We start from the raw sequence: 25729 nt of genomic DNA on the forward strand, positions 1-25729 counted from the left end.
ATCCACCCAGAAAAAGAACATCCTCCATTATACCTTTAAGAAACCACCTGATGTACAGAGATGTAGAACCACTGCTATAAATACTTGTATAAAACTTCAGCATAAAAATGGCACAAAAATAATTTCTTATTCAAAACAAACCAACAAGGAAAACACAAAAGTCTTGATTCTCCTCACACAGATCTCTAAAACAGTGATTTAGTCCTAAGTGCTGCTATCTTCCACGTTAAAATTGCATTTTAATTAATAAAAACAGCAACAGCAGATTACAAATCTAAACTGAGCCAAAAGGAACAAGTAACTAGCAGCTTCCTGGAAATGGAGTAAATGTCAAAAGTACCCCCCCCCCCCCCCCCCCCCCCCCCCCAAAAAAAAAAAAAAAAACTGAAATTATGTGAAGATACTCAATAAAAGTACAGTAATCAAGTAAATGTAATTTGTTACTTTCCACCACTGATCAGGATGATAAGAAATATTTTCAATAGGGCACGCAGCCATAGGTGATTGAAATAATTGTTTCTTCTCTTTTTGAAAAGTATTCACTGTCACTTTTAGTTATTAAACTTTATGAAAAATTGGTGCCTCTGTTTGTCAATAACGGTGTCAATGGATCCAGTGAGATTGACTTACAGTCTTCAGATCACAAAACCATTTAAAGGCAAATATAAGATGTCATGCAATTGTATTAAATTATGGGATTTAACATTTCATAAAATATTTGGTCTGTCAATTATTACTCTGTAAATACTTGTCCAATTTGGTGATTATATTAGGAGAATAAATGAAAGATAATTAAATTAACGGCAAAGTCAAGCAATACATCCTGCACGTATGGAATGAATTAAAATTGTCTTCAAATTATTTTAAAAAAATATAAGGGAAATAATTGAACTCCAAGTTCAAAATATGTCATCTCCTAGTGTAACTTAACTAAAACTACTATCCAAAATGTATATGATTAAAGTAAGCAATTAAAAGGCAGACAAAAATAAAATTGCTGAAAAATCAATGAGTCTATGAAAGACAAGTTTATTTGTATAGCACAATTCAGTTAGAAAACAATTTAAAATGGTGTAAATTAACATAAAAAAGAAAACTATAAAAAGAGTACATTGCAGTAGGATCATAAATTCAGCTAAAGAAAAAAAGGGCTAAAAACTAATGTTTCTCTTATCCAGTCCTTAATTCAATCATTGCTTTTATGTCCCTCTTTTCTTAACATAAAATCAACATTTTTCCTTAAGTAAGAAGCAAGCTATACTGTGGAAGGGCCTCCTCAGCCCTGTGTGCACTGCTATTCAATTCAATTCAAAAACTTCTTAATTAATCCAAAAAAGGGGTATTGACACTCTGCTCTCAATACTCCACCACTTTCTGAGGATAAAATGCTCGCAAAAATACACACTAGTAGCAAAAGGAAAATTCTTGCTTGAAAAGCATCAGTGGGGATGAGTACAGGGGATATTATACAATATGTTGAGCTATCAGCAAGTATTTTCTTCAATGGGCTGCATATAACTTAGAAAAAAAAAAAAACACCACAAGATCAACAAGAGTCAGTCCTTCATACCAAACCAATTAACTGAGTTTATCTGGTATGGATTATCATTATTGTGTTTTTACTGATTGTTCATGTGAAGTAAATAGTCATTTAATATACTGTAATATTAGCCAACAGACGGGAATTTATTTCATAACAGACTATTCAGACAAAAGTATTGCTATAAAAGAGCTTTTTTTATTATGTAATACTATAGATATCTTTTATTAATCAGTATTTTGGTATCGTTTCATAAAGAATGAGGAGTTACCATCAAAATGTTTAAACTATAAAGAGAACAGATGAGTTTGTTGCTTGTTTTTTGGCTCTCATACAGCAGTTCCTCGAGAGCATTTAGTGCCACAAAGTTTTATATGTGAACTTTTGAATGTCTTTATTAGAAGTTCATACAAACAGACCTTTAGGGTCTATGCAGTAGATCATACAATATTTTAGTTGTGCAACCTTTATTATATTTTTTCTATTGTTTGGTCTATCCCCATTGCTAATGGACAGTTTTTTTTTCTGTTCTTTAAATATTAACTGCTGTAAATAAACATCAAAACAACAATTATTATTAGAAGGTTTCAGTTTAGTTTTTATCTTTTAAATCAATCTTCTCCTTCCATGTAAAACGTTTAAGACGCAGGAAGAAGCCATGTTTCTGTTTACTTTGAATTCTGCATATTTTAGAAGCTTTATAAAGAAACATGTTGGAGCTGAATACTTGATAATTAGCTGCAGTATTAATTAATTTATGTAGTCTTGATACCAGTCAGTACAAGGGTTACTTGCATTTAAAAAGGATTTAAAATATGGTTCAAGTAAATTTTAGCATGCTATAGTTGGTTTTAATTAAAAATATAGTTACCAACAATGTAATGCATTACAATGCAATGTAATGTAAATGAGTGGCTAATAACTTTGTTCATCATCAATCTAAGAGGATTTGAGTCTTTAATAACTAAACTGCAGCTTTAAGGTCTTATGAAACTTATAAATGTCTTCCATTGAATCCTCCTGTGCGCTCTGTTCTACAACCTGACGTGCGCGTTGCCTTAAACCTTCAAAGAATCTGTTAACTTCTTGTATTTCAAACTGAAGTCTCTTTAAGACAGCTTGGTCATGTTGAGCAGATTTCAGCATCTGCTCGTACCTCTGCTCAACTTCTTTGACCTTTTTCTTCAGTTCCTTCTCATATAACACTTTAAGCTCTGATTCTTTCTTTTCCAGCATCTCCACCACCTGCAGGTAGGTGTAGTTGGAGTAATGCTTCCCTTCATTCTCAGCCACCATCTTATCCACCTTCTCCAGCAGCTCCAGAACTTGACTCCGATCATCAGCTCTATGGTTGTTCAACACTGAATGTCTGTTGTTGACTTTTCTAAGAATCTTCTGCAGCTCTGGTCCAGCTTCCTGTAGCTGTGTCTCCATATCTACTTTGGTTTCATCCTCTTGTGTAAACAGTATCATGGTGTATTTCCAAGCATCTTCCCCAAAGATCTCCTCCACCTGCCTTACAGCATCTTGCTCCTCATTGGTGAACGGCCCCACCTTTATGACCAGGAGGATGGCATGAGGCCCTGGGGCCGACATGTTGATGCATTTGGAGATCTCTCTTTTGATGGTGTGTTTTGACAATGAAGTGTCAAAGAGGCCAGGAGTGTCCACGATGGTCACATTTCTGTCAAACAGCTCTCCACTGGCCTTACAGCATTGCCTCGTTACTGTAAAAAAAAAAAAAAACAGATTTTCAGTGTCAGTGTGGCACAAGACTGAGCACACAGTAAATTCCACAGAGTTAAATATGCAGTGTCAAATCACTTTGACTCTTTTAGACTTTGTATAACAACAACTGGAGTAATATATAAATAATTCAAAGTTAATCTAACACTAATTCAGTGCACTCAGATAGATGTTAAAGATAACTCTTAAAGTGTCACTTTAACACTGCAAATTTTACTGTGCAGAAGCACCAAAGAAGCATTGTCAGGGATGTAGTTGTTTTAAAATGTTAGAGAAATCATACATACATATACAAACTAAGGCTGGGCGATAATTCAATAACGATATATATCGATTGATAGACGTGTGGCGCAATAGAAAAAAAGAGAGTCGATAAAAGTTCGATAAAGAAAAACGCAGTTTTCCTTCCTTCTCATTGTAGCCTATCATGTAGGTTTATGCTAGTCACTACTTCCTCCCAACCAATCACAATCGCGGACCCAGGCACGCCGTCACAAAGCGCCGCCCTCTCAAACCACAACACAGAGCACATGAAGATATCGCAGCAAGGAGAGGCAGAGGAAATTGTTCCAAAGAAGGGTTTTTGTAGTTTGCCAGTTTGGCAGTATTTCGGTCATGGCAAGTCGGGCAAAAAAACAAACCACAGTCATCTGTAAAATGTGTAGGGAACCAGTGAAAACGAAGTCTGATAACACAACCAACTTTTTTTTTATCATCTCAGCCGCTCACACCCGCAGGAGTACGAGCTGTGTAGGGCCCGATGCGGCTCTCCTCCGAGGAATCTTCGGAAAATATATATATATTTTCAGTTCTGGGCAGTTTCCCACGTAGTTCTAACAATTGAGAGAAAAATGCTGAGGGGCCAGAAACTTCAAAGTAATAACTCAGGTTAAAGCAGGAATGCGGGTGGCGGCCGGTGGGTCCATTTATTTATTTGTTATATTTATTTTGGTCACTTTTCTGGTCACTTTAGTTTATTCTTTGTCAGTATTTAATAACAACTCAGGTCTCTTAAGTTATTTTTCTTTAAAACAATTCTGTTATGGTTAAAAAAGTTGGTTAAATAAAGATTTAATTGGAAGTCTGTGTTTGTGTTCTTTTTAAAATTAAATCATTTAGCAATATCATAAAATGTCCAGGCAGAGCCGCACATAAAATATGGTTTCAAATTTTTTCAATAATTATCCATATCGATCAATATGCATTTTTTTATCGATAAGCTTTTTTTCTATATCGCCCAGCCCTAATACAAACATACACATTTGTGAGGTTACAGATCAGGCATGTTGCTTTTTTGTACTTATTTCGACCATAATTTAGAAATAAACCCTTACAAAAATCTGTTATTTCCTGAAAGGTTTTCCTTATTTTGTCTTTCATAATAAAAGTGTTTTTCACCTATCCTCTTTAATCAGTCTTTCTCTGTTGTAATACAGACATCATTTTATCAAATCCTACAAAAGCATAGGACTATATACATACATTCTTTTTAGATGAGAAACTGGAGTAACCATAGTATATCCATTGTATTATCCTAATATAAATATCCATGTTTTTAAATATAGTAAAAGGTATAGTGGATGAGGTTCTAGGTCCGCACAGTGGGGCAGTGGAGCGCACTGCTGCCTTCCAGCAAGAAGGTTCTGGGTTGTCCCCCCTTCCGCATGAGTTCCCTGACCAGTTCCCGGAGCTCATGGCTTGGTTCTGCTGCACTGTAGTCGACCAAAATCCCGGACGATTTTGAAATCCCCCCCGACGTTATTTTTAGGTATGGAAAGTAGGACATGTCCGTGAAAAAGACGACACCTGGTCACAGTAGTTTGGACGCTCTGACAGACTGTGTGTTTCAGTTAGCGGCACACATGGACACAGATGTCAACAATGTCGTTTTTCAGAATCTGTAGGAAGCGGCCCATCTTCTTAACTCAGTTGCTAACGACCGAGGTGAAGCTGGTTTGAAGTTGGATATTGGATATTCAAGCTCTGTGGAGTTAGCGGGATCTAGCAAACGATTGATCCAACTGAGGGACTGAATTGAGGTGGACTGGGACTGAACTGAGGGTGCAGTTAGTGATAGGGTGACCAGACCAACCAATCAGAAACCAACCTTCCTGCTGTCTTTTGAGCCTGAGTCAAACACACAGAAACCTAAAAAACAGATTTATCACAAGTACTGTTCACACAGACCCCTTCATATTTTGGTTACCTGAGGACTGACTGACTGCTGCACTGAATGCATCTCTCCCCAGGATGGTGTTTCCACTGGAGCTTTTCCCAGATCCAGTCTTTCCAACAAGAACTAGTCTAAAATCTGAAAATGGAAAAAACAATGCAAGTCAGAATCAAATATGAATATTATTAAGTTTGTGATAAATGAAAATCATAGACTTAGACTTAAACTTAATTGTCATTTTGTATGCACAGAGTGTATACAAAATTAAATTTTGGTACATACAGCTTTCCAACAGTGAATGAGGAGCAGCTTAGCAGTCAAAATTAACATTTCCTTTTATAAGGTGCAGCAGTGATCAAAATGTAAAACAGTATAGGAGAGATATGCTGCAAAAGGCATTGATGTGGAAGGTTTAGAGCACTGCAAAAAATAAATAAGGTGCAAAATGCATTAAAAACATGGAGTTGAGTTTTATTCTTCAATCTCATGTATCCCTTGCTATGAAGCCTCTATTCGCCCCTATCAGAATACACCAAGGACTGATACTATCAAAAAAATTGCAGAGTTTGGGTTTTAATTTAAAAAAAGGTTGCTCTTGTGATTAATAGTACAGTGTTGCACTGGTGTTGGTGTGAGTCGTTTCCATTTATACAACAAATAAATACATACATATATATATATATATTAGGGCTGCAACTAACGATTATTTTAAAAATCGATGAATCGGCCGATTATTTTGTCGATTAATCGATGAATCTGACAAAAAATATTTTTTTATATTTTATACTCTTTATTCCAAAATAAACATTTTAGACAGAACAAACAAGCGCACAAGTACAGGTTGCTCATTAACTGTACTGGTGCAATATGAAAAATAAATGTTTGTGTTAAAACTACGCAAACTTACATGAGAAATGTAGCTGTACATCCACAAAATATAGGCTACTTTGTTTCATAAAGTGCAAAAAAATACTTTTTTTTTTTTAAAGCCCCTAAGGGGTTCAAACAACAGACTAATAGAGTTCTGCCTTTTAAGACAGGAAAGTATAGAAGTTAAAGTTGCTACTTGGGAAAATACTGAACCATAGAGATAAAAATAGCCCTGTGATTCAAATTATAAATTGCATTTGGAATAAAAATGAGAGAACTAGGGGTGCTAAAAAACACATCCTCCAAAGACAGATATTTACATGGGAATGTGGCAGATAATTAATTGACATATTACTGATCTTGCTGGATTTTATTCTGCTTTACTTCCATAAATTGCAGGATCTTCTTTACTTTATCTTTGCCAGAAGATTTAAACTTTAAAAGCCTTGCCCTCATAATTTGCAAGTTAATTATTTATAAAGTAAATATAAACGCTGCTTAAGCTAATTCAAATTAAATTAAAGTAAAATAAGTAGCCAACCTTATCACTGTCTGTAACCTACTAACAAGGTAAGGAAAGCATCAGATGAGCTACCTGAGAAACTAACGTTACGTTTCCCCACTTAAAAACCAAACAAACATGGTGGTTCCGTGCCATGTTAATTTGTTTTGACAAAAGTTGCATGTTACGACTTTTTTCACTGTACAAAGCGCAGGCTATTTTAATTATTGTGATCAATTTGCGCCTTCAATCCCGGTGCATGCGCGCTTCATTTGCAGTCTGGACGCTGAGGCTCTGACTGCAGCGCTGAGAGGGACTCCTGCGGGAGCGGGGGGAGGCGCCCCACGGCAGAGTAGGAATGATACATGCTTTCACGTAAGAGTCTCCAAAAGCCGCCAGTGACACCGTAAAAAGTCGCCAGATTTGTCGCTAGTCGCTTTTTTGAAAAATAGTCGCTGGAGGGGTCTGAAAAGTCGCTGAGTTGGCAACACTGCGCCCTGCAGCGCTGGCTCGCTCTGCCGTATTTTTTCTTCTTCCCCCGCTTCAGTCAAGTGGATGTGATGACGGCGGTGGCGGATGACGCATTAATCGCGCGACACAACTAATCGATGATGAAATTCGTTGCCAACGCTTTTAAAAGTCGATTTTTATCGATTTTATCGATTCGTTGTTGCAGCCCTAATATATATATACACGTATATATATATATATATATATACATATATATATATATATATATATATATATATATATATATATATATATATATATATATATATATATATATATATATATATATATATATATATATATATAAATAAATAAATAAATAACTGGCCAAAAGAGGAGATAGAAGCTACTGACATCAAGACGAGAAAGCTCCTCACTATGCATGGAGGATTTCACCCAAAATCCAGCACTCTGAGACTGTATACCAAGTGTAGCGAGGGAGGCTGAGGGCTAGTAAGTGTCAAGACAACTGTCCAAGATGAAACAACTAAGATCCAGGAGTACATCAGGAAGATGGCCCCCAAAGACAAATGGCTTGGTGAATACCTCAGGCAGGAGAAAACCGAAAGTAAGGACAAGAAAGATGAAGGAGAGCCATCATGGAGAGACAAGCCGCTGCACGGCGTATACCACAGACAAATAGAAGAAGTGGCTGATATCAAAAAAATCCTGCCAGTGGCTGGAAAAGGCTGGACTAAAGGACAGCACAGAGGCACTAATCATGGCAGCACAAGAACAGGCACTCAGTACAAGATCAATAGAGGCCGGGGTCTACCACACCAGGCAGGACCCCCGATGCAGACTGTGCAAAGATGCCTCTGAAACAATACAGCACATAACAGCAGGGTGTAAAATGCAGGGAAGTCCCAAGGTCAAAATGGAAGACACCTCCTAAGGTAGTTGAGAATGACCAAGCTAAGATCCTATGGGACTTCAAGATCCAGACTGACAAACAGGTGATGGCTAACCAACCACACATCGTGTTGATCGACAAACAGCAGAAGAAGGCAGTAGTGATAGATGTGGCAATCCCAAGCAACAGCAACATCAAGAAGAAAGAACACGAGAAGCTTGAGAAATACCAAGGACTGAAGGAGGAGCTAGAAAAGATGTGGAAAGTAAGAGCAGCAGTGGTGCCAGTGGTAATTGGAGCACTGGGGGCTGTGACCCCCAAACTGGGAGAGTGGCTACAGCAGATTCCAGGTAAAACATCAGAGGTCTCTGTCCAGAAATGCGCAGTCCTAGGAACAGCTAAGATACTGCGCAGAACCCTCAAACTCCCAGGCCTCTGGTAGATAACCCGAGCTTGAGGATGACACATACCACCCCACGAGGGGTGAGAAAACAGTTTTTATATATATATATATATATATATATATATATATATATATATATATATATATGTATATATCCAAAGATTTTCTATGGGTTTGAGATCTGGAGACTGGCTAGGCCACTCCAGGACCTTGAAATGCTTGAAATGCTTCTTACGAAGCCACTCCTTCGTTACCCGGGCGGTGTGTTTGGGATCATTGTCATGCTGAAAGACCCAGCCACGTTTCATCTTCAATGCCCTTGCTGATGGAAGGAGGTTTTCACTCAAAATTTGACGATACATGGCCCCATTCATTCTTTCCTTCACACGGATCAGTCGTCCTGGTCCCTTAGCAGAAAAACAGCCCCAAAGCATGATGTTTCCACCCCCATGCTTCACTGTAGGTATGGTGTTCTTTGGATGCAACTCAGCATTCTCTTTCCTCCAAACACGACGAGTAGAGTTTTTACCAAAAAGTTCTATTTTGGTTTCATCTGACCATATTATATGCTCCCAGTCATTGTCTGGATCATCCAAATGCTCTCTAGCAAACTTGAGACGGGCCTTGACATGTACTGGCTTAAGCAGGGGGACACGTCTGGCACTGCAGGATTTGAGTCCCTGGCGGCGTAGTGTGTTACTGATGGTAGCCTTTGTTACTTTGGTCCCAGCTCTCTGCAGGTCATTCACTAGGTCCCCCCCGTGTGGTTCTGGGATTTTTACTCACCGTTCTTGTGATCATTTTGACCCCACGGGGTGAGATCTTGCGTGGAGCCCCAGATCGAGGAAGATTATCAGTGGTCTTGTATATTTTCCGATTTCTAATAATTGATCCCACAGTTGATTTCTTCACACCAAGCTGTTTACCTATTGCAGATTCAGACTTACCAGCCTGGTGCAGGTCTATAATTTAGTTTCGGGTGTCCTTTGACAGCTCTCTAGTTTTGGCCATGGTGGAGTTTAGAGTGTGACTGTTTGAGGTTGTGGACAGGTGTCTTTTATACTGATTACGGGTTCAAACAGGTGCCATTAATGAAGGTAACGAGTGGAGGACAGAGGAGCCTCTTACAGAAGAAGTTACAGGTCTGTGAGAGCCAGAAATCTTGCTTGTTTGTAACTGACCAAATACTTATTTTCCACAATATTTTGCTAATAAATTCTTTAAAAATCAGACAATGTGATTTTCTGGATTTTTTTTTCTCATTTTGTCTCTCATAGTTGAGGTATATCTATGATGAAAATTACCGGCCTCTCTCATCTTTTTAAGTGGTCAAAAAAGTTGGGGAGTGGCGGCCTAGTGGTTAGGGCATAGAGCTTGGAATCCAGTGGTTCTGACTTTGAGCCCACTCTCACAGACTGCCACTCTGGGTCACTGAGCAAAGACCCTTTACCACCCACACTGCTCCTGGGACGCCACACAATGGCAGCCCACTGCTCCCCAAAGTGATGGGTTAAATGCAGAAAGCTCATTTCGTAGCTCTGTACTTGTGACAGTGTAATGACAATAAAAGCAGGGTAACAAAACATGGGAACAACTATTAGCCCATTCTATGTTTTCACATTTGCCCAAAGGTTGAAGTTAATAAGGCTCTAACTTCCCTTGTGTGTCCTATTTAAATATATAGTAAAACCAGGGTTGTCCTGCTTAATTAACATATAACAAGAGTGGTTGTTTTCTCACAAAGATTATCAGGAGACCTGCATTAAACAAACAACTAAACCAGGAAGCTCACAGGAATGAGAATGAACATTTACCGACCAGACCAGGCAACAAGATAACACCATAGTTATCAGAGGGTTAAAATCAGCTAAAGGTTAGATGTTTAACAGGATATTTACCTTAAATAACTGTAAAGAGATAATCCACGACTAACCCTCCCAGCCCCATCCCTGTCCCAGTGACAGGTGAGCAACATTGTGCTTGCCTGTTATATATATATATATATATATATATAAAAAACCTAAACAATAATCGCTAATAAATGAATCCTGGAAGCTACAGTGCATTGGGTAGCTTCCAGCAGCCTGTATAAAATCTGTGTCGATATTAAAAAAGTTAAGTTAGATTTCAGATCCAATTACAACAACTCAAACCATCTATAAATCTGGATCATTTTCATGAGCAGCTTGAAGCAGCCACCTAAAAAATACATGTTTTACTGTCATTAAACATGTAGATGAATGAAAAGTTCTCAAGGCCAGCATCAAAATAATCTGTTCTCTAAATAAAGTTATACTGAAACCTAATACGACTATATTTTCAAAAGCTAAACCTTTTTTCTATTTATGTCTACAAAGAAACAGCTGTGTTTTTTGTTTTAAATAAGCTGTTGTTATTTTGATAGGATGCAAATGTAAAATTTAAAGTTAATGTATATTTAACTTTTTCACGTTCTGATAAATTTCCTTTGTAAAAATTTTACAAAAAGAATTACATTGAAAATGTAAATGATACTCTTAAGTGCATCTTTATAATAGTTTTAAAAACTGCGTACATTTTTTGAATATCAATGGCTCTGCTCGAAAACCTGGGCTGCATCCTCCAAGGACACGGTCTACCTAGATTGGATCCTTCGAAATTCATGAAAATAAGGAGAACGGAAGTGTTTTGGCTGTGAATTCGAACAGGTTCAAAACTGTTTGTTTATTTACCGTATTTTCACGACCATAAGGCGCACCTTTCTAAAAGGCGCAGTCTCAGTTATGTGTGCCATTTCTGTATTTAACACACAAATAAGGCGCACCGGACTATAGGGCGCATTTTTTAAATGCAAAACTGAGTATGATTGTGCTTTATTCATGTATTTATTACAAAGTATTAATCAAACCTGGGAGCTGGCCGTGAGACAGACACATCGCTGATGACAGAGCGCTGTGATCACTCCTAAATTAACTTGAAATCCTGAAACCTGCCGACGGAATATGTTCGCTTTTATTACCGGTATCCTGGTGCCTGCAGTTTAAATTATTTAGATGAAAAACACCTACCAGCTACCGCGGTGAACCGCAAGGAGGCGACCCGGCCAGAGGCTGCTGTTGAAGGGATTCCTACTGTCGGCACACCGCTGGTATGTGGTATGTGTCTGAGCGCCTCCCACAGAAATAGTATAGACAGGATGATAATCTGGATGAACTGACTGCAATGATTAAGTTTTCAGGTGGACTTTCTCACTTAAAAACATATTAAAACTACTTTATTCCCAGTGATCACAGCAAATATAGCTGCAAGATTTAGATTATTTAGATGAAAAAACACCTGCCAGCCACCGCGGTGAAACCGGAGGCGACCCGCCCCAGAGGCTGCTGTTGAATTAAGTTTTCAGGTAGAAAAATAGAGCGGCAGCCCGGCCCAGAGGCTGCGTGCCGGGCGGCTCCTCGGAAATATTGACGGTGTTACGTCAATCCGCGTTTCCCCATCAGATACGGTTCCCCCTGCGTCGTCTTGCCGCTTCGCCCCGCCCACGCGGCAAAATACGCGTGTGCTCGTGATGAGCACTGAGAAAGCACGCGCTTGTTCGGCGTACTCGTCTGAGGAACTACGGACACCGTGAAAGCTCAAACAACATGTTTCGGCAAAGTTGTCACAATTTCTTCACGTTTTTGCGGGAAACTACTACTACTACTACTAACAACTACTAGTACTATTATTATTATTATTAAGAAGAAGAATACATAATAGTAATGATAAATACATATCTGTAACATATATATTATAATTATTATACACAGATATATATATATATATATATATATATATATATATATATATATATATATATACATATATATGTATATGCATATGAAATGAAAACAGGGCAATGCATTTTAATGCTCAGTATTACCCATCAGATACAGTTCACCCTGTGGTAAAGTGAGGGAACGGTATCTGATGACTGAAAATCACCCTTCAGATAACGTTCCCCTTGTTTTACAGTGGGGGAACGCTATCTGATGGCCATATTTTACCCATCAGATAAGGTTTCCCCTTGTTTTACAGTGGGGGAACGCTATCTGATGGCCATATTTTACCCATCAGATAAGGTTTCCCCTTGTTTTACAGTGGGGGAACGCTATCTGATGGCCATATTTTACCCATCAGATAAGGTTTCCCCTTGTTTTACAGTGGGGGAACGCTATCTGATGGCCACATTTTACCCATCAGATACCGTTTCCCCTTGTTTTACAGTGGGGGAACGCTATCTGATGGCCACATTTCACCCATATATATATATATATATATAAATAAATATGTGACATATGTATTTATCATTACTATTATGTATTCTTCTTCTTAATAATAATAATAATAATAGTACTAGTAGTTAGTAGTAGTAGTAGTTTCCCGCAAAAACGTGACAACTTTGCCGAAACATGTTGTTTGAGCTTTCACGGTGTCCATAGTTCCTCAGACAAGCGCGCCGAACAAGCGCGTGTTTGCCGCGTGGGCGGGGCGGAGCGGCAAGACGACGCAGGGTGAACCGTATCTGATGGGGAAACGCGGATTGACGTAACACCGGCTTTTGCGAAAGCTCGAACAACAGTGCCAGCAGACACGTTAGTCCAAGCATCTACAATCCATCCGCAAACGGTGGTGTAACTTGCCCGGCGCTGCCTTCCACTTTTCGTGAAACTGTGGTCTCCGTCTGTCATCCATCGCTCCCACGCCGCTCGCAGCCTTACTTTGAATGGCTGGTTCACACCGATGTCGAGCAGTTGAACCTGGTCTCCTTACATACACATGCCTCAGCCACTCTTTCATCATCTCCTCATCCATCCAGCCCTTTTCATTTGCCTTAATATCATTTGTCATCAGAGCGATGTGTCGTCTCACAGCCAGCTCCCAGATCAGCTTCTCTGATTGGTTGATGCGGCGCTTCCAGCAGCAAAACTTCAATTTTTCCATCTCTAGCAGCAGCAGCGCGTTGGTGGCGCGTCAGATGCTTAAACGCTCCCGACGCGCTGCGCCTGCTGCTCAAAACGCACTGCGGGACCTTTTGCTGCGTCTATACGCGCGTCAACCATTGACTTTGCATGTAAACTCGCTGCTTCTGCTGCGCCTGCTGTGTCCGGTTCACACCGATGTCAAGCGGTTGAATAACAGCAAGCACAGCATTCATTTGTTTCACCATGTTTTCCACATCAGCTGTGAGATGGGCACGCATAGAGTCACAGATTAACAGCGATGGTGATGAGTGGAAAAAAAACCACCTGGTCTCCTTACATTCAGCCTCTCTTTCATCATCTCCTCAATGAGGTGGTCTCAAAAGTCGCAGTTACAACACATAGGGCGCACCACACCAAAGGGCGCACCGCACATTTTGAGGGGAAAAAAAGACATTTATGTGCGCCTTATAGTCGTGAAAATACGGCATTTATTTTTCATTGTAAACTGAACAAAGACTCACAAGAATCCAGAGTGGAATAAAGGTTCCAACCACCGGGAGCATGAACAAATAAAAGCAAATGTAATTAGTCAGTTAAATAACATGCTGCTGTCATTTTGCACATTTCTGATGTTGCTGCTGTTTTCGAATATCCATTACTGTAAAAATGTCCATAGCTGGATATTGGTTATTTATTCTCCAGTTTATATTGTTAAAACACTTGTATATTGCATTGTTTATATTTTACTCTTCCTTATTATGTCATTCTTATACATTTTTCTAAGGTCCACATTTGTGTGACCATTTTTAATAATCTTTCTGCTGCTGTAAATTTGCCCATTGTGGGACAATAAATGGATTTTCTATTCTATAAAAGGGGTAGAAATACATAAGTAAATCTTAACAATGTATGTATAAAAAATATATCTGCAAAACCTCTAACATTCAACAACAAAAAATTCTTAACTAAGCATATTGTGCAAAACAGCAATGAAAAAATTAAACTCCTATCAGATTTATATTCTCCACACTGCAGATCTATTAGAATCTGTCCTTAAATTACAGCCAAACCCATTTACACTAGGGATGGGACGATTTATGAAAACGATCCGAACTGTTCGGTTCGACTGTCTCTGTTCGGTTCGCGTGTGTTTCGTTCGGTTCATGCGCTGCTCCTTTTTCTCATAGGGGAAGCGTTTACACTCCAGAGCAGAAGGTGGCGGTACTGCAACCAAAGCCAACTACCAGTAGTAAACAAGAAGAAGAAGCAGGGGAAAAAAATCTGTTGTTGTGGAGAATTGTGTCGGAATGGCGAGTGGGAAAGAACAGGAGTTGGAAGACGCGCCAGCAGCACTTTATAGGTCTGCTGTATGGGACTGTTAGAGTGATAACTATCCTGTGTTTCAACCAGAAGGGTCATAAACTTTTATGACCTCCTGTAGGTCATGAGGCAGAATCACACGTTTGTGTGACTTCCATCCAGCCAGTTGGTCAATTCACACTATCTTGTTACCTGCATCCTCCCAGACAATCATTACTGGCTCTTCTGTTTTAGGCCCGCCTGTTTAATGTTGTAAACTGTTAATAAAAGGCTTTGCTATGAAGGGATCTGTGTGAGTAGCTGCTGGTTTTCTGAGCCGGCAGCTACAGATTAAAACAGATTAATCAGCAGATTAAAACCCAACATTTTTGGTGCCTGAAACCCGGGAGTCAAGATCCAATTTTCCAGGACCGTGCGGGACCAAGGCCAAGAAACTGTCGACAGCCGTCCACCCTTTGCCGGACGGAGCCAATAGGTTGGTCCAGCCTTGCCCTGGACATCCTGGTGACGACTCAAGCTGAGGACTGATCTGCACAGAAAAGGTACGCCTAAAGTTTTTTATCAAAAGTTGGTCTGGGACCATGTGAAAGCTATAACTAGTTGTAGTCGCTAGAATATTTGACGAAACCAAGTTTTGTTCACAGATCTGGGATCTGGGTATTCTGTGCGTTTGGGTCTGGGACCCTCTGTGTGAAAGCTATAACTAGTTGTAGTCGCTAGAATATTTGACAAACAGGGTTTGTTGTGATAGATCTGGGATCGGTATTCTGTGCGTTTTGGGTCTGGGACCCTCTGTGTGAAAGCTATAACTAGTTGTAGTTGCAAGAATATTTGACGAAACCAAGTTTTGTTTACAGGTCTGAGATCTGGGTATTCTGTGCATTTGGGTCTGGAACCCTCTGTGTTCAAGCTATAACTGGTTGTAGTTGCAAGAATATTTGACGAAACCAAGTTTTGTTTACAGGTCTGGGATCTGGGTATTCTGTGCATTCAAGTCTGGGACTCTGTGTTGTAAAAAAAATTAAAAATATTAGGCCTTAGAATAGGTGTGTGTGACTGTGTGAAGGTGTGTGAGGAAACAATCGAACCGCTTTGTTTTGTTGTTTCATACTAAAACAGCAGGAATTAATACAGTATAACTCTTGTGGATGCAGAGGCAAGAATTTCTCACCTGAAAAGGTAGAAGCAGAAATTACCACAACAGTGTTTGGGTGCTGTCCTGCTAAATAAACATCCAGTGCTTAGAATACCCTAGGTGTTTGTACTGGACTAAATTCTTTAAAAATGGGACAAGGTAGTAGTAAGAAGGAAATGCCAGGTGATGTTAGATGGATGGTGGCGTGTTGTGGTGGTGACCCAGAGTTTGCCAGAAAGTGGATTGAGAAGGAGGACTGGGATGGAAAGTTGAGAGTTGAGCCGCTGACAAAGATTCAGCAGAAGGTGGACATGAAGTTGGTGTATAAATCAAAAAGAAAACAAGCTAAATACAGAAAAGAATTAGAAGAGTTAAATAAGTGGATTATGCAAGCAAAAAATAGGGAAAGCCAAATACAACAGAAGAAGGATAGAAAGACAGCTACAATTGCTGCTGTAAAAGTTAAAGCTGATGAAGAAACTGTTGTATCCCGTATGCTTCCTCAATATCCTGACCCTAATCAAATTCAAGGGGGTGATGGGGTTCAAGCAGTGGCATCAGCTGTGCAGGAAGGTGTAGATAACCCCCATCACGGTGAATATGAACACAGCCATGCCACTGTTCCTCCTCCAGTGGCCCCACCATCTTGTGGTGATATTGGAGGAGCAGGAGCAGGCCCCCTGTCCGTGTCGTCCTCTGTGAATGGTACGGAACCCAGTGCCCCTGACCCTTGTGGGCATGAGTTGGGAGGATCAGGGGGGGATGTGAAGCTTGATTCGAAGTGTTACAGGGATGATTATCAAGTGGAGGCTTGTGGAAGGGGCCCATCTGCCCCTTTTTATCCAAGATTGGCTGAATTAAAAAAACAAGAACAGGACCAAGATCCTGGGGGGGGGGCATGTGCTTTTCCGGTGTTGGAGGTGGCCAACCCTCATTGTGGTCAACGCACGGGATCCCAAGATGGTGACCCACTGGATCGTGGACCCACTGTTCTTGTGTGTGGGCCATGGACAGATGCAGAGATGCAGATTGCCTGTCAAGGTTTAACTCCAGCCAGACAGAACCCAGTTAAATGGTCAGAGGATGTTCAAAATAGATTGAGAAAATTCATGGCAGAAACAGGAAAGCCATGGGCAAAAAAATAACAAGATGACATTGACCCGCTAACTAAGTGGATGCTGAAGCTTTTCAGCGACAAAACTGTTCGGAAAACATGTAATCTGCCTAGTGCTCCTTTTGTTTCCCCACAGGAAGGCCTGAAGCCTGGAGACCGAGTGCTGATTAAAATCATCAAAAGGAAAACTTGGAAAGCTCCGAGGTGGGAAGGACCCTACATAGTGCAACTAACAACCCCCACTGCCGTGAAAATCCAGGAGATAGACACTTGGATCCACCAGAGTAATTGTAAACTGATTAAAAACTTTCCACAGCAAGAAGCCCAATTACCTTCACAGGAACCCCATAACTAAGGTGAGGGATCTGTGGTGAAGTCCAGCTTCAAAGGGGTTTGGTTTTTTTAGGACCACTCGTCTCAACGCTGGTGAAGGAAACAACCTAACCCAGTCCTTTAGAGTCCTAGTTAATGGGTGTTTCAAAGGAAGAGCAGGATGATTTTTGATGGATCCGCAGCAAGTCATCCTACAGTGCCAAGATGTGGAGGCAGCATTCCAAGCACGTTGCTGAAGATTTGAACAAAACAGACTGTTATGTTTGTACTCATATTCCTACTCCTATGAATACAATATGAATTGAAAGATGCTGATGTTTTTATGTATAAGAGGAGGGAAATGTTAGAATGATAACTATCCTGCGTTTCAACCAGAAGGGTCATAAACTTTTATGACCTCCTGTAGGTCATGAGGCAGAATCACACGTTTGTGTGACTTCCATCCAGCCAGTTGGTCAATTCACACTATCTTGTTACCTGCATCCTCCCAGACAATCATTTACCCCGTTTACACTACCCTTAAAAAACTGAGCCGAGACCGGTCCGAGCTCAGTAACTGAGATAACTTGTCGTGTGTGAACGGAAACAACCTGAACTGAACCGAGATAGACATAACCGGACCGTGCTAACTGCAGACCAGTTCCCGAGGTGGGTTCGGCTCGGTTTTTTCCTGGCTCGGTTCTCTGATAACAAGAGCGCATGAGCAGAACGCGTCATCGCCGACTGGCTGAACATGCCGATTCACACTCCATTCCAGAAAGTCGGCTTCCCAAAAGCCGACTTTCTCAAGTACATCCGCGCAAGGTTGCCGTCTTCGCCTGACCCACCGCAAACACGGAAGTACAGCAATAATAATTAAGCATAACTTTCTGAATGTGACGGGCGCCGCCATTTTGATTTGCTTGATTCCCTCCTCCGTCGTCTTCTTCTTCTTGGGTTTTACGGCGGTTGACAAACAGCGTTTGGTGCATTACCACCACCAGCTGCTTGAGTCCCTCCTTCAATCCTAGCAGTAACACCGCACATCGTCACTAGGAGGCGAGGAGTCGAGATAACCGAGATAAGTGTGACGTGTGAACGGTCGTCAAAACTGAGCTTGGCCTGGTTACCGATCCAAGCTCGGATCGGCCTCGGCCTGGATCGGTTTTTCAAGGGTAGTGTAAATGGGGCTATTACTTGCTCTTCTGTTTTAGGCCCGCCTGTTTGATGTTGCTATGAAGGGATCTGTGTGAGTAGCTGCTGGTTTTCTGAGCCGGCAGCTGCTCTCCACCCTGCAGACACTGACGTCACAAAACCCTGTCTCTGTGTTGATCATTTCCTTTTAATCTTTTAAACTCACATTTTTCTGGATTAAAACCCAACAGGGACCGCTTTGCATTTAGAGTAACCTACGATGACGGCGGAAAGAAAGTTGTGGATAAAAGTGCAACAGTGTGCGACGTTGTGCAACACGTTTTGTTTACGCTAACAGCAACATGACCAACATGTCATGCTAACCCCGAAATCCCTCATACATGTCAGCAACCCCCTCTGCGCTCCAGACCGGCTGCTCAAAGCAAAGCCTACAGCCCCCACTGTGGCTTCGTCCGCTCCCCTCTCTCTCCCTTGGAGATGGTAGAGAGCATGCGCGAGATGATTAAATTCAAAGCAGCAAAACATACGGAAATGATCCAGGATTTCCGCAGATCATTTAAAATAATTACAATCCATTATTTTTTGGGGAATTTTTTCATTAATTCCATAAATGTTTATGGGATTTCGATGTAACAATCAACATGTATCGAACCGAACCGAAAACCGTGACCAGAAACCGTGAATCGAACCGAACCGTGGATTTTGTGAACCGTTCCACCCCTAATTTACACAGTAACAGATAAAAACTTTTAGATAAATCAAACATTACCCGCCACATATATGACTCAATAACCATTAAAACAGCTATTTTCATTCATTTCAGACGGAACTATTCACAGACTTGTATTATATTAAACTGAACTTCCAATTTTCACTATTGTTCGGCGCCAAATAACCTGTCCTCTGATCACGGAGCAGCCGGCTTTGCTTCGTCTTGCAATGAATCCTGGGATATCCAAGGATACCGAGGATACATCGGACCCGTCCTTCAAATCGGGCAAAAAGAAGGACGCATTTTAAGGCTGCATAACGAGGACTCTTGGAATCCGACCAGACCTCGGTGCCGCGCTATGACGTAATCGTCCTTCGAATCTGGCCTTCCAAGGACGCATCTTAGGATTTCGAACAGAGCATAAGTCTTTCATGGGGCCCTAAATTCCTGGCAGCACGCCTGCCTCCATCCTTTATTTCTGTTAAAAGGGAATTTTTCCTTTCCACTGTCCCTGCATGAATGCTTGGTTTTAGGTAAGGGTGCTCCGATCAGGATTTTTGGGGCCGATCACCGATTGCTGAAAGCAGTATTGGTTGACACCGATCACCGGTGACTGATCACTGGGTCTATCTGAAGCCTTCTATTTATCATGTCATATGTTCAATTTTAATAGTCTTAACAAAAATGTATAGGTATTAAAATTAACAGAAGATAATGTATTGTGAATTGTCAACTGTATACTTTTATTAACAGGAAACGTTCAACATTTGACTTCCTTAGAAACATCTTGAACAGCTTAGAGCTTAACAAATAAGCCTTACTTCTAAATAAGATACAAAAAATCTGTCATTGTTAATTTACACAAACTTAAAGTGCAGAGCAAAGAAAACAAAATCAAATGTTTTGGGATGCCATGATAAAAAGGCATAAGGTATGTATTTTAGGCTTGTCCTGCGGTAATTAACTGAAAATAGAAGCCATGACAGACCAGTCACACATCTTTAGATAATATATCAGTAATTCCGGCTTTTTGTCCTTGCTCAAAATCTAAAATGTCATTTTAATCACTGCAGACATTTTTCAGTAGTAATAAAGTTTTGTAATTTCAAACAAATGCTAACTTTAAATGTTCTTTTAGCTCCTTTAAATCTACATACATTTAAAGTGCACAGCATGGAAAACATCAGTCAATGAGAAAGAAAGAAGAAGAATAGAGATTAGTAAAGCCATTTCTCTTAAAGCCTACTTGTTAAGCATCAATGGCAGATTTTTCTTTAGAAATATAAGCATCTCTGCATTTTTGGTGGACAGCTTGTTCCTCTTCTCATCTACAATATTCCCTGCTGTGCTAAAAAGTCGCTCACTATCTACACTTGTGCACGGAGCACAGAGGTAGGCGTGGGCTGCTTGTGCGAGAGCGGGGACACGACTTTTATTGTCTCGCCAAAAAACAAGCGGCTGTCCGCTCCGTGGGATGACTGGCTCTGATAGGTAGATGTTCATCTGCGATGATGTTGAGCTGCTGATGTCACCGCCACCCCGTCCTTATCCAACAACTCAGCATACATAGCGTGTAAGGAGCCAGCTCGTGGTACTTTCTCTGGGGGCTTGGTGCAAGTCGCTTCCAAACTTGCCTCACCACAAGAAAACGGACCGTCCGTTTTCTTATTCTTCCCCACTTCCAGTCGCATACCGATGCAGAGCAACTACAGCGCCCCTAGAGGAATCGGAGGAGTGAATTCAACAAGTAGTGCGTCTCATCGACCCATCCGATCGGCCTTTATAGAAACCGCCAATCAAACTATATAAAGCCTTTATCGGCCGATAACGATCGGTGACCAATCAATCGGAGCACCCTTAGTTTTAGGTATTACTGCAGAATAAACGACACAATACAGGGAAATATTTACTGTTGCCAGATGCTCATCCAGGACGACAGAATCCTGGAAAGTTAGTGACTCAATCCAGTCAGCTGGGATTCCTTAGAAAACTTTTAACCAATTATAAAAATTATTTATGAGTCATATAATTATATGATCTGTTTGAATTGTCTCTTTAAAGTGCCTTAACATGACATTTATTGTGAAAAGTTTACTAATAGAACTCAATCGAATCTACGTGCTGTATTACCTGGACGGATGTCCCCACTTTTTCTTCTTCTTCTCAAATCTGTTTAAACAAAGAAACAGATATTTGGACTTAAATTTGTAAAAAGAGTCAACAGTGATAAATGTTAAAGTGTTTATATAGACATTGTTGATTTTTAGGATGCTTTTGGCCCAAAATAAAATATGGCTCCATGACATTAAGCAAACTTGTGACGTTACAACACCTTGATTGATCTGACACCACAAGATCCACATTAACGAATGTCTGATATCATGAACACTCATACAAAGATATTTGTATATTTGATTAGTAAACTTACCAAGCTCTGTCTGCGCCATCGCTGTACTGGATGCTTTGGTTTCCTGGTTGAGAATAACACCTCACTGGAAATGTTTTGATGTATTGCTTTAAAAAGTAGATTGGATGGGTTAAAATAATCAGACTAATAAAACTAATGATCAAAGGTTTGACAAAGTCCTCAAAGAAACATTTTCATTAGACATTTTAGATCAAGTGAACAAGTTGTGTGAGCAATCGCTCCACAGGGGCCAACAGAAGCATCATGTTAAATTAGTTATCCTCAATCAATGATCTCTAATCATTCACTGAATTGCTGATAGTTGGTAGTACTGGGTTGAAGTAAAGCCACTAGACGCCATATTGGCACTCCCTACATGTAGTTAGACCGGTTGCAATCAGAGGCATAGCCAGAACATTTTATACGGGTGGCCAGGCAATAACCAATGTACACTGAGGGGTGGCCGAAAGTACGTCTGATTCTGAAAGTAGATAGGCACCAGAACCTCAGGGTCAATCTACACTGTTCCAACAGTAAAATTAATTAGCAAAACATCCATATTTTCTAAAGAAAGACAAACTATATTTTCCCACAGCCTTTGCTAACAAATAGACTAATACATTCAAACATCTGTGCTTTGTAGATAAAAGGTATAGTGGGTAGAATTCTTTCAGGTTTGAGTTTTGGGGGAACATATTTTCCATTGTCATTACTTACCTACTTTTATCAGTAATCATTCTGCATTGTATTCAAGATTACTAACATTTACATAAATTGGTTACTTAATAAGTTTTTATTAAAATTGTTATTTATCTATGATTTCACTGATGACTCCCAGATGACATGCAGAGACACATGTTCACTTTACCCCATAAAACACAAAATCTAGTTCTGCTTGAATTCTGTACTTATCATCTTTAATGTTAGTATATTGATGTGCATAATTAACCACAGTGTTTTTGTTGTCAAGTAATTGTTGATATATGAAAAATTAAAATTTTTTGAATATTCCACTTGAAAGTATTACTTTTGCCACCATCTGTATTAGAGGGAAATAAATGGTAAGGGTGACCACAGGGATGGCCAATGATTAGCTAAAGGTGGCCATGGCCACCCCTGGCCCCCCATATAGCTCTGCCCCTGGTCGCAATTTAAACGATATGTGCAATACAGCATAGAACAACTGCGATGTTCTCGTTTTCACTCGGACTTCAGACTTTTAAAATAAAGACAAATTCAATGGAGCATAGTAATACAGGTGTGCCAAAAGTGCTAAATTGTAATTGTAACATACCTGTATTGATTACATGGTTTTGGTAATACATGTTACATAAAATGTCAAGATTTTACATCAAGACTGAATTACAAGTACACATCTGTTAATGCTATAGTATTTTCCTATAATGCATGAATGATGGCATACACTTTGATGCTGCTTCTGTGCATTAGCCTTTAAAAATGTTGCTTGTTTTCTATATAACATGCAATATATTTCAGAACACAACTTTTTCAAATGAGAAATACAACAAACACTACAAAAAACGACAGCATCATACACTTAATGACATTTCACAGTGAATTACTTTCTATTTACTCTACTTTGTATTTTCTAACGTTAGACATACTATACTATCCTATAAAATAGCAAACTATAATATACTATAAAATACTATACTACACGCTAGGATTAATCTGCGTATATATGGATTTTCTTAATTAATTAATCCACTGACTGTGAAATTAACCAGTGAAATATACTGCCACAGCTAGTAACTGCTGTCAAATGCTTTACAAGTAGGCAACTGCGCATCTCCGTGGGAGTGGGGAGTACCAACATGCTGGCCGGTGGATTCACTTTTTTCGGGCAATCCAGTGAATAAAGATCAGTGTCCTCGATTAACTGGTGCGCCCATTCGGTAGGAAGTTCAATTCTACGGAAATGGGTCTCAGTTCTAACCCCATAGACACGAACCGCATGCTCAACATGTAAACGGATCAGCGATAGTTTCCAAATCGATTACCATATTTTGTGTCCGCAAATAAACCTTATACCTTCCTAAGCACATCATCTGAACATATGCATCGTCATTCCCCTTTTACATACTTTTATTTCTTGCCTTTTCCTTGTTGATCAGGCGAGCTTCTGTTGCGTTCAAGTACCCCGGAACCCGGGGAAACAATTTTCAAATCTGAAGCTGTCAATTTAACTCTTCCGAGATAGGCGAGGCTGCTGACAAAATCATTTCCCTTTCTTAAAAATAAAGCATAAAAATACAGAAAAAAAATGAATTAAGTCCAGGCAGGAAAAACTCTTAAAAACGTGAAGTTATCGCTAATTACCACAGGATATAAGGGAAAACCAAAGACATATCTTTGCTTTTAACTTAAAAGAGTTTGTTTGATGTATTGGTTTCGCTTTTGTTGGTTTAGTTATGGCAAGCTGTATTATCATAACATTGGCTTTGCCACACTTATCACGCCAGACATCTTAAATCGTTTTTTGAGTTGACATGGTTGTTAATTAATGTGTCTGTATTTATATTTGGACTAGCCAAAATACAAATTTCAGATATTTCTGATGGTATATATATATATATATATATATATATATATATATATATATATATATATATACATATATATATATATATATATATGTATATATATATATGTATATATATATATGTATATATACATATGTATATATACATATATATATATATACATATATATATATATATATATAAATATATATATATATACATATATATATATATATATATTTATTTATCATATACATTATATATTAGGAACTTTGTGAAAGGAGAAGAAAATGTACTGTATTGCAATATTGCTATATAGAAAATGAACTTGACTTCATGTGTGCTTTTTTCAATAACACCAAGGCTGTGCGTCATCTGTTTCATGTACATTTAAGCAGATTTTGAGTCAGTGGTTCACATGACCCAGAAGCTATTGAAATAAAAATCTACATTTTGACAATAGAGTCAAAATTGAATAAAGATTGGTGTGTCTCATTTATATAATCTATTAGCAGAATTTACCTTGGTTTTGTTTGAGTTGGTCATAAGACAACAAATGTATTTATTTTTATTTCTTGAAAGTGTTTGTTTTGAAAAAGTGTTGACGGTCCCTAAGTGAACCACTGCGCCTTAGAAGAGGTAGCAATAGAGGGGGGCTGGCCGAAGTCTGAGCTCCTTAGCCATAGCCAAATAGACTGAGATGTAGGTGGCGCAGGCTATGTCGAGCTTCAATATCCAATATCCAGCTTCAGATTACATTCACTATCTTCATTTTCTGAAGCAGTCTTCAAAGTTCTTGTTCTCCAGACATTCCATAATTCTTATCTTGTGATTAAGATATCAAAAGGTACGGAAGCGTATTGCATTCACCTAAGAAGAAAAAATTCTGACAGATTATCTCATAATTACGAGATCAGTATCTCATAATTATGAGATATTATCTCATAATTACAAGATCTTTTCTCATGATTATGAGATATTATCTCATAAATACGAGATCTTTTCTCATAATTACGAGATCTTTATCTCATATTTATGAGATCCTGATCTCAATATTATGAGATCTTATCTCATAATTACGTGATAAGATGTCCTAATTATGAGGTAATGTGTTATATTTAGGAGATCTGTGTTAGGAATCCAGTTTGTGTGGGTTGTGCTTTTGTTTGTTCTCAATCTGGAAGGACAGTCATTGCTGATCTCCTCTACATGAAACGTGAACATTGAGTGGATTGTTAGATTTAATCTGCTTTTATTTCTTTTTAGGTCTGCAACACTGGGAAATACTGAGTTTCCTTAATGTGGACTGAATTAATGTTAATTTATCAGCATTATAAAGTAAGTCCTTAGAATTTTTTTAGGCGAAGAGGCCCACTCTGACTGCAGGAGCAATTAAACCAGCACGGGCTACTTTATGGTTGTAAATTAATGCGTCTGAAAGGCATTTAAGCTGGCTTGGTGGTGTCACATAGATCTGTCCATTGATACCTT

General features: G+C 39.4%; 1 protein-coding gene across 1 annotated transcript; it reads right to left on the reverse strand.

The window, feature by feature from the left end:
- Positions 1 to 2445: 2445 nt before the first annotated feature.
- LOC119793523 (GTPase IMAP family member 7-like) lies at positions 2446 to 24041 on the reverse strand. Its single transcript, XM_038300725.1, has 5 exons — positions 23800 to 24041; positions 21717 to 21802; positions 21419 to 21457; positions 5493 to 5597; positions 2446 to 3267 (listed from the first exon to the last, which is right to left on the reverse strand). Exons 2-5 carry the CDS (start codon positions 21733 to 21735, stop codon positions 2498 to 2500), a joined length of 933 nt encoding a protein of 310 aa, XP_038156653.1. The 5' UTR covers positions 21736 to 21802; positions 23800 to 24041; the 3' UTR covers positions 2446 to 2497.
- Between the last annotated feature and the right edge of the window lie 1688 nt (positions 24042 to 25729).

Source organism: Cyprinodon tularosa, unplaced genomic scaffold (assembly GCF_016077235.1).
Source record: "Cyprinodon tularosa strain WSP-4 unplaced genomic scaffold, ASM1607723v1 ctg454, whole genome shotgun sequence".
NCBI classification, from domain to species: domain Eukaryota; kingdom Metazoa; phylum Chordata; class Actinopteri; order Cyprinodontiformes; family Cyprinodontidae; genus Cyprinodon; species Cyprinodon tularosa.

Bases quoted from the DNA above. Each gene is read 5' to 3' on its own strand.
- LOC119793523 (XM_038300725.1), bottom strand. The intron at 5,598-21,418 runs GTAATACAGCAC...TTCCATTTTCAG, and splicing joins AAGTGGGGACATCCGTCCAG to ATTTTAGACTAGTTCTTGTT. The intron at 3,268-5,492 runs GTAACCAAAATA...TTTTTTTTACAG, and splicing joins AGCAGTCAGTCAGTCCTCAG to TAACGAGGCAATGCTGTAAG.